This window comes from Trematomus bernacchii, unplaced genomic scaffold, assembly GCF_902827165.1.
Source record: "Trematomus bernacchii unplaced genomic scaffold, fTreBer1.1, whole genome shotgun sequence".
Classification (NCBI taxonomy): domain Eukaryota; kingdom Metazoa; phylum Chordata; class Actinopteri; order Perciformes; family Nototheniidae; genus Trematomus; species Trematomus bernacchii.
The window spans coordinates 1-10,000 of NW_022987679.1; the positions used below are offsets into that span (position 1 = coordinate 1).

The 10,000-nt window shown below is 41.0% G+C and overlaps 1 protein-coding gene across 1 annotated transcript in view; it reads left to right on the forward strand.

Moving 5' to 3' along the window:
- Positions 1-368: 368 nt before the first annotated feature.
- afdna (afadin, adherens junction formation factor a) overlaps positions 369-10,000 on the forward strand; it is a gene marked incomplete at both ends in the record, with an annotated part of 57,840 nt that continues 48,208 nt past the window's right edge. Inside the window, 4 exon segments of the mRNA XM_034136277.1 lie at positions 369-397; positions 399-519; positions 4,623-4,717; positions 6,236-6,486. Coding sequence (XP_033992168.1) covers positions 369-397; positions 399-519; positions 4,623-4,717; positions 6,236-6,486 — 496 coding nt within the window.

Here is a 10,000-nt window from a genome sequence, read left to right on the forward strand (position 1 = left end):
ACACACACACCACACCGCTCCCATCTTTCACAATTTATAGTTTCCGATTCCTCGTTTTCTTCTCTGTTCCTCATTTCTTGGCCGCTACTGCCCCCTTTTGATGGTTCATAGTCATTACAACGGCTAATCACTACTTCTTGTTCTTGCAATCGGAATCAGAATACCTTTATTAGTCCCCACAGAGGGACATTTACATTGTTACAGCAGAGAAGAGCCAAAGACAGCTTAGCTATTGTTACCTAAGATGTCTCGCGTTGTCCAAACTGTGCTTTTGCTAACAAACAGACTCCCCTAAGTAAGAAGAAGATTAGTTATTTTGAATTACTTTTTGGTGACAGTTCGAGTCAACGTTATATGTTGTGTTTCAGGTGTGCTAGTGTTCCAGCTGAAGAAGAGACCCCCCCGACTACCAGGCGAGGAAGGGGAGGAAAGGGGACGATAAAGGAGTTCTGAGGAGAGACGGAGCAACAAGCTCTCTGCCGCCCGAAAAACTGCCTTACCTGGTGGAGCTGAGCCCAGGTACACACACCGAAATAACACCTTCATGTCTGCTCTCTAGCTCTAGTATCTATTAGTTGTACTTGTAACACAGGGTTAGTGTAAGGTATGTTTTCAAAGTTAGATATATGCTTGAATTGGAATTTACTCATGGAAAAAAGCTGGATTTTCAATATAACCGTGGTGTTCAAACTACACAAACATTAATAAACCAAAATCGAAGCTAGCTAAACATTTAAAAATCATGATCACAAAACATACAAACTAAGGTATTAGGAACAGCTGTTAAATAAAACACAATATAATGATATGAGACATTGATTGCAATGAGTATAAATTCCTCATTTCTGGTTTATGTACAGTACCAGTCAAAAGTTTGGACACACGTCACATTCACATTTATTTTAATTATTTTCTACATTGTAGATTAATACTGAAGACATCAAAACTGTGAAAGAACACATATGGAATTATGTAGTAAACAAAAAAGTGTTAAATAAACCAGAATATGATTTATATTTTAAGGTCTTCAAAGTAGCCCCCTTTTGCCTTGATGCTTTTCACACTCTTTGCTTCTCTCAATGAGCTTCATTTGAAATGCAGCTGTATGAAGTGAACCCTGGTAGCAGTAGCTGTTATTCAGGTATTGGCCAGCAGGCGGCAGTAATTAACTCTCAGGGTTACTCAAAGGTGAGGCTGTCTTCCTTTAATGTGAGTGAACCACATGTGTGATGGCTTCCAGCTGTTCTGTGGGTTCTGCTCCTACCAGAGGACTTCCTCTCTACATAAAACTCACAGCAGGAGGTCAGGAATCGCTGAGGCAGCAGATCCCAGATAGCTGCATTCACCTGAGCATTATGGTGTCTCCGCCTGATGTTAAATTCAACTGCTGCTGCGGCGGCTTCATTATGAGACCTTGAAGCGTCCAGAACAGATATTATTTCAGTATTTTACAGGTCACAAAAAAAAAAGCACTGGATTCAATGGCATTATTACCTTTTAACAGTTTCTTAAATTAGTTCTTGTTATTAGTTGAAGCAATCTTCTAATTCTAACTAGGTTTAATGACTTCCTTTTACCTTCAAGCACTAATACGGCTTACTACTTAAATACTTAATTTTTGAGAGAAATATCTCAGATTGAAAGGTCAAAATTAATCTAAGGGAGATGTGATTGAATCACGGCAATATAGCCTTTTTGAATGCAGCTGTTCCTTAAAGTGGAACTACTCATGGCTAGTAGTTGAATATAATTCATACGGTGAGGAACCATACCTATATAAGGCCAATTTATACTTTTTGTCTGTTTCAAAAATACCAAAACAGATATGCATTTTAGCCATGTGCCTCATTTGCTCAATTGACATTTTTTATCCTGTTTTAGCAAGGGTTGATTCTGTGAGAACAGCACCACCTACAGGCCTGGCATATGTACTACAACGTCTCCAGCGCTTTAGAACGGCAATGGCCGTGGCTGTCTCCTCCTGATTGGTGGAGTTGGCCCATAGCCGTAGCGCCAAACCGTCCTGACGTCAGGACAGTGTTCAAATCTGGATCAGTTTTTATCAGATCCGTTGCAGCCCCTTTTTTAGAGATTTGGGTATGGAGGAAAATAGAGAGGGTTGTGTTTTCTGACACTTGGTGAGTTCCCTGGAACACCGGGGACACATATTCATGTAGAAAGACGTACAAAAGTGCATTTTGCATGATAGGTCCCCTTTAAGTAAGAAATATAGTATATCTAATCTAGAACATGCCAGAACCCCAGGTGTAGAGTTGCGAAAACAGATTTAAAAAGCACCTGATGATGTTGATGTATCTTGCATTGCTATGGTTCTGTATATTACTGACGTGAATGATGTAAAGAGCACAACAAATGACAACAGAGCTAAATATGAATTGTATTCATCCTGTGAGAAATGGAGGGGAATGACTTGTGTACATTAGAAGTACATTTGCCCGGTTGATGTCTTGGAGTACACAAAGGTAAGTGGGAATGCAGTAAAGAAATCCCAGTATGGGAGACATTGTTATGATCCTAAACCAACAGCCACACCTGGAGGAGCATTTTGTGAACACCTGACCTGAGTCTTGCTAAGTGCAGCCCTAACCGCTTTTTCTCGCTACTGACCCTCTCTCTCTTTATCTTCTTTTTTGTCTGTCATTCGCCCATGTTCATTAATTGATCTGCCCTGATGGAGACCCTAACTCTTCTCAGCAGTAGATGTTAATATTGGGGAAAACCACAGGGTCTAATCTGAGGGAACCACATCTACTTCCATAGTTCGTGTGTGTGTGTGTGTGTGTGTGTGTGTGTGTGTGTGTGTGTGTGTGTGTGTGTGTGTGTGTGTGTGTGTGTGTGTGTGTGTGTGTGGTGGTGTGTGTGTGTGTGTGTGTGTGTGTGTGTGTGTGTGTGTTGTGTGTGTGTTGTGTGTTGTGTGTGTGTGTGTGGTGTGGTTTGTGGGTGTGTGTGTGTGTTTCACGGGCAAGGGATAGAAGATTAGTTGTCTGTCAGGGCTATCTATTTATATTTCTACATTAATGGTAGGTTATTAGTTTCATCCATCCCTGCCAAATAAAATAAAATATGAACATATTGGAACCAGAACTCATAGTTTTAATAACATAAATAAGTGTGTTTAAGGCCTAATAAAAATGAGTAATTACACATGATTAGCATTATTTTAATATCTGGAACCCTTCGCTAAAAGCCAAAGTGACCTCAGTGAGGCAGACGTGTTAAAAGTTAATTTGGGTTCATCAGTCTTGCTTTAAAAAAAATATATAGATCTTGTAAGACCCCCAGAAATATTCCTTATGAGTGTGTGTTTGTGAGAGTGTGTGTTTGTGTGTGTGTTTGTGAGAGTGTGTGTGTTTGTATGCCTCCATGCATTTAATGGGTTAACAAGGTAATGCTGCATTTTTCCTCCTTGCTGCATTTTCACCCTCTGCTATGTCTGCTTTCTTTCCCTCCTCTTTATGGCATTTTGTGTTGGTGTGTGCGTGCGTGCGTGTGTGTGTGTGGGGGGCCTTGTGCATGTGTCCTTCCTCCTCTGCACCTGCCTGCCTGTTTGCCCAGGGCGAGGGAATCACTATGCCTACTACGCCTATCGGCACCACGAAGGTAAAACGATCCACCACTCTTCCTCTGTGTCTGTTGCAGTGGCTGATGGGATTTTTGGGAGGGGGTGCAGTGACCCTGCCCTGACTCCCCCCCCTATCCAGCCTTTGTGATCGAACACCCCCCCCCCCCCCTCCCTTCGCTTAATGTGGTGTCTGTGTTGTATTTGTAGTCCTTTAGGTGCAACTTTAGCATATTTAGATTTTAGTTCCCTTTTTTTTGTTTTAAGGCACAATGAGAGGGTTTTTCGGTTATACATTTGGCCCCGCATCGCAGGCTGAATGATTCTAACGTTGATCCCCATTGGGTAAAGGTCAATCCTACATCCACTCTTGTCTTCGAACTAGTCTTTGAGGCGCTGTGTCCGCCATTTTTGCAGCTTCCTCTTGGATGTGTGCTATTTTTTGAGTTTTTATAGATTCCTAGAAAATGACATTTGAAAGAAAGTTGGTTATTTAAAAAAAGAAAATCCTACTCATTGTGCCTTTTTTTAAACTGTGTTTATTTGTATTGCCAGTTCTAGTGAAATCCCTCATTCAGTCCTTCCTCTATTCTATAAAGGATTGTTATTGATGTGTAAAAGGCCAAGCTGACCTGGTAGTCTTTTCATATTTTCTGTATTATTTTTAGAAGGTGGTTTTGAGGTTTTTCTGATACTCATTCATTTTTTCCAGATTTGACCCCCAGCCACTTTTTCCCCTTTTCCTTCAGTGAACTAATATGCTGCTTTGCTTTCACTAAACTCCTGATTACTAATAATAAATAATTCCTCTGCAGCCCCACCAGCTGCCCACACCTATTTAGTAGTTTATATGAGAGTATATTCCAATCTATATTGACTGTTTCCTGTTGACTTGATGAATGGATTCTGTGCTGTCGCTGTGAGTCGAGGTCAATATGAGTGTGTGATCCTGAACGTGTATGTTACAGTACTTCTTGTGATGTGAGGACGATGTGCCCTGTGCTAAATGTGTGTGTTTGTGTGTGTGTGTGTGTGTGTGTAGACGGGTCTGATTCGCGAGACAAACCAAAGCTGTACCGACTCCAGCACAGCATCACGGAGGTCGGCTCCGACTGCACAGCCGACGGAGCCATCCAGGTAAATACATTAAAAAGAAAACACACCGTTATGTGTGAGGTAATACACACTATATACAGACTTCCAGGTCATAGGCAGTGGTGAAAAGTAACTAAATACATTCACACAAGTATTTTATTATGTACAGTTTGGAGGTACTTTTAAATCGATGTACACATTAATGGATCACTAATTTAAATTCTTTGATAAATATCATATTGTTACGAATAATTGCCATTCTACATAGGTACCTCTACTTCTTGGTGCTTTAGGTATTTCTTAATGCCCATACTTTTGATATTTTACTTAAAGGTCACCTATCATGCTATTTTTAGGCAATAGCATAGGTCTCAGGTATATACAAATATATAAAAAACATGTCTATGAAGTGTTTTGCTCAAAATACCAAATAGATTACCCATTCTAGCCATGCCTCATATCCCTCCATTTCACTTCCTGTTTCAAAAGTGCTGATTTGGGGTATAAAGCTTTAAAATAAAAAAGGAGGGGTCTGAGCTCATGTGGGACCCGGCAGCTACTGTCTAAACTAAATGCTGCCGTGATGAAACGCCATATCATGGATTATCAAGGATTCTTTCTGAACAGTATGGAGCTCAAAGGCTTTCTCTCTTGCCGGTTATACCACAAGGTGAGTTCCTTTTTATTTCCTGCTTCTTCACACACATGCTCTCCAGTACAGGTTAGCTCTGAGTGTTAGCGATGCTAATGTAAACACCGACCATATTACGTCCAAACAGTCGGGCATTGTTTCTGATAGCAACGTTTCTGATATGGGCCGTGGGTCCACATTTCAGATATTACGTCATATCGGACGCAAATCTGGATCAGCTCCGTTGTACCCCCCGTTTTTAGAGATTTGGTACGGAGGAAATGAGAGAGGGTTTTATTTTCTGACGCTGCGTGAGTTCCCTGACACACCGGGGACACATGTTTATGTATAAAAGACATCAAAAAGTGCATTTTGCATGATAGGTCCCCTTTAAGCAATATTTTGAATGCCACACATCTACTTCTAACGGAGTACACTGTGGTATTACTACTTTTTCTAAAGTAAAATATCTAAGTACTTGTAAAATAGTTACAAGTTAAATAAGGGAAATAAGTAAGATAATTATAAAAAATAAATGAATAATAGTCAAGTAAATACAAATAAATAAAAGCATTTTACACAAGGATTGACATCTTTAGCAGGACCGGTTACACGGTTACACGGTTACACGGGGACATTTTCCATAATGTTCTTTTGAAACTCAATTAAGTCAAAACAACCCTTTTCAACTAGCTAGACATCCAGATATCTTTTAACACCGTTCCACCTTTTGATAAAGGAGTCCATTCTCATTTGTAGACTTGCCGTCATCTTTCCCATTGTGTAGACCTGTTGAAGTCTGTGCCTCCACTGAATAATTGTCGGAGGTTTTACGTTTTTCCCATTCACAGTTATCGTCTTCTTGGCAATTAATAATAGTATCCGTAATATGTATAACCGTCCCTGTTGTTGTTGTTGTTTGTGTTTAGCTGCTGGGCCCGGGCATCCTCCCTCACCACTGCAACCTGATGCACAGCGAGGGCATGGTGACGGTGACGCCGCACGGCCCCGACGCCGACACCTTCGTGGACGGGCAGCGAGTCACGGAGACCACCGTGCTGCGTTCAGGGTCCACTCTCCAGTTCGGCTCTGCGCACATCTTTAAGTTCGTGGACCCCATGTTCGACCAGGGAGTGAAGAGAGAACCGGCCGCCATGATGAGGGGGAGACACAAGTCTGGGTGAGGAGAACGAGAAGTCTGCGTCTGTTTTTATTTCAGAATCAGAAACGGGTTTATCACCAGGTAGCTTGACGCGTACGAGGAATTTGACTTGGTGTCGTAAAATAAAATAAAGCAGTATTTACATGTAAAATATGTGCAGTAAAAAAAAAACAGATATTTTCAACATTTGTATTATTTTAGTGACATTACATTGTTTTTTGGTCAAAGACAAAACTTTAAATAGCGAAAAACCTACAAATCAAATATTTGTACTATACTTTTCATACACAGAAGGAAACATTAAATGCTTCATAAACCACAAGTTATACAAATAAACTAAAGTAGCAGTAACCGTGCACATCTACTAAACAGAGAAACACATAGCTTGTTCATAAATAACACTTAATACCAACAGGATAATTAAAATAGGAATAAATACAAATCATTCAAAAGCCAAATTAATAAGGTTGTTTTTTGAGCTGGACCTTAAATGTTAAAGTTTAAAAAAGTATTTAATAAATAATAATAATTTCAAGTCCCGAGGTATGAATTTAAAGGTCACCTATCATGCTATTTTGAGGCAATAGCATAGGTCTCAGATATATACAAATATATAAAAACATGTCTATGAAGTGTTTTGCTCAAAATACCAAACAGATCACCCATTCTAGCCATGCCTCATATCCCTCTATTTCACTTCCTGTTTCAAAAGTGCTGATTTTGGGTATAAAGCTTTAAAAAATAAATAAAAGGAGGGGTCTGAGCTCATGCGGGACCCGGCAGCTACTGTCTAAACTAAATACTGCCGTGATGAAACGCCATATCATGGATTATCAAGGATATTCTGAAACAGTATGGAGCTCAAAGGCTTTCTCTCTTGCCGGTTATACCACAAGGTGAGTTCCTTTTTATTTCCTGCTTCTTCACACACATGCTCTCCAGTACAGGTTAGCTCTGAGTGTTAGCGATGCTAATGTAAACACCGACCATATTACGTCCAAAACAGTCGGGCATTGTTTCTGATAGCAACTTTCTGATAGTGCCGTGGGTCCACATTTCCGATATTACGTCATATCGGACGCAAATCTGAATCAGCTCCGTTGTTCCCCCGTTTTTAGAGATTTGGGTACGGAGGAAATGAGAGAGGGTTTAATTTTCTGACGCTGCGTGAGTTCCCCGACACACCGGGGACACATATTTAAAAGTGCATTTTGCATGATAGGTCCCCTTTAAGTCATTTACAGGGGCTGGAATAAAAACATAATCCCCAAAAATAATAGAAACAAAATGTCATACAAGTACATATACAGATACAATTTACTATATTCCTATACAACCTTTTGTAAGATCAACAAGCAACCATGAAAGTTTGTTTTTAATCTAAAAAGAAAACTCATCAAACTGAACTAATAAAAGTCAGATATAGACATTTCCTGAACTTTGATTTAAAGGTCCCATGTCATGGCCATTTCTACTGATCATAATTCCATTGTTGAGGTCTACTAGAATACATTTATATTGTGCAATGTTCCAAAGTCACATTGGTTTCTCATACAGCATCTCTGTATAGTATGTGTATTCACTCTCTGGCCTAAACGGCTTGTTGGAGCTCCTGCCCCCCCCCCCCCCTGTGAGCCCAGTGGCCGTCTGCGAGACAGCGAGACACAGTGAAACCCAGCCCGAACACACACACACCCGCAGCCTGGCTGGGAGTTTGCGTGTGTGCCCAGGCTGAGTTCCGCGGTGTCTCGCTGTCTCGCCGACCCCACAGCAGTGAGCCTCGCAACGTCCCGCCGTGTGTTTGTATGTGAGGAAGTCCGCGGATTGGTCCAAACGTAACGGCTCCGCAGATTGGTCCAAACGTAACGGCTCTGTGGACGTAACGTAACGGCTCCGCAGATTGGTCCATTTGGACGTTACGTTACGTCACTATACCCGAAATACGTCACTATACCCAAGAAGTAAACAATGGAAAAAGAGAAATCTCCAACGAGGCGTTCTGGGGCAGCATAGACAGGTCTTTTCTGTGTTAGAGTTTTACTCGCTACAGGGTGTACTTTGAGGGTTTAGTGACTCTGCAGACCGTCTACATGCAGAGAAACCTTCATAACACACAAGGGGATGGGTGATAACCAGAAAAGCATGACATGGGACCTTTAAATGGTTGATCAGAAATGATACTACCCTCCTGGTGCTTCCTTTCTGCCTCCTTATTCTCATTTTCATTCTTCCTACATTAAAGTTTTCTCCAGTATATGTACTTCAGTAGCTGAAGGGAGGAGAGGATGAGGTTTGGAGTTGGCGGGGGAGAGAGATGAAGGGAAGGAAAAGAGGAGGAGGAGGTCTGGAGTTATGGCTGCCCTCTAATCTGATCAACATGTTGGGTGTGGCCTCCTGCTCTCCGTCGCTTCACACACTCACAGGAGACAGACAGAGAGAGGGAGCAGATAAGAGTGTGTGAGCCGGTCGAGGATGAGTGAACGGCTTGAAAAGAAGATTTGAATTGAATGGCTCTGCAATGGATGACTAACACTGGGAGAAAGAGAGAGGTGTGTGAGTAACTGACGCTGTTACTCATTGCTTTGTGTGTTTCTGCATGAATTACTTCTTTCAAATAATTCAAAGCAAAGTTACAAATTGTGTTTCCTCTTGGTTAGCTTGTTCTGTGGAGTTTTTCAAGTTTTTTGAGGCCTTCTTGCGAACTTTTTGAAGTGCTTTCTAACATAAATTAAGTTGTTAAAATGAGTTTTTACGGTACTTGACCTTCACCAGAAAGGAATAGGCATTTGAAGTGTTTGATACATCATGATGGTTGAGTTGTTGGTATGTTTGTTAGTGGACTTGAACACTGGTTGGACAGGCACAAAAAGACACATCAGTGGAGTGTTTAAAACAAGTTAATCTTGTATTGCAGATGTGGTTTGTAACAGGGCTCTTACACCACGTTCCTCAGAGGGATTAAGAGTCTCTTTTGCAATTCACCCAAAGATGCCATCGGGTGACTTTGATTAGAAACCACAGAAGAAGAAGTAACCATCCTGCTGTGCTTTTAAGCTTGTTGTTACTGTGTATTTATAGGTTAGGGTTCCTTATATTTTATATTCAAGCAATCAACTCATGTGTACATAGGCCACATCGGAATCAAGCCAATTGTCACCTATGGAGAGAAACAGGACCATGTGTTGTTCGAGGCGTTCACACTGAGGTTTGGTGCTTTTCAGATGAGTGTTTATTTAATATCAGTTTTCTTAATGGCTTAAGGATGTTGGTGATGCTACTCATTGACTGATACCTTGAGTACAATCATGTAGTTTAGAAATATCTTAACCTAAATCCCACTCCATCTTGGATCTAACTCTTGACAGGTATTTACATACAACCCTAAAAGCCTAATGGTTCAATCAGATATGTATATAGACGGTATCATGGCTGCCCTTGAAGTCCGTGGAGGTTTGACTAGAGACGGAAAAAGTGAGTGACTATCTACTGAACATCGTGGAGAGTTGGTGGGAAGCAGTACATTGATCAGAAA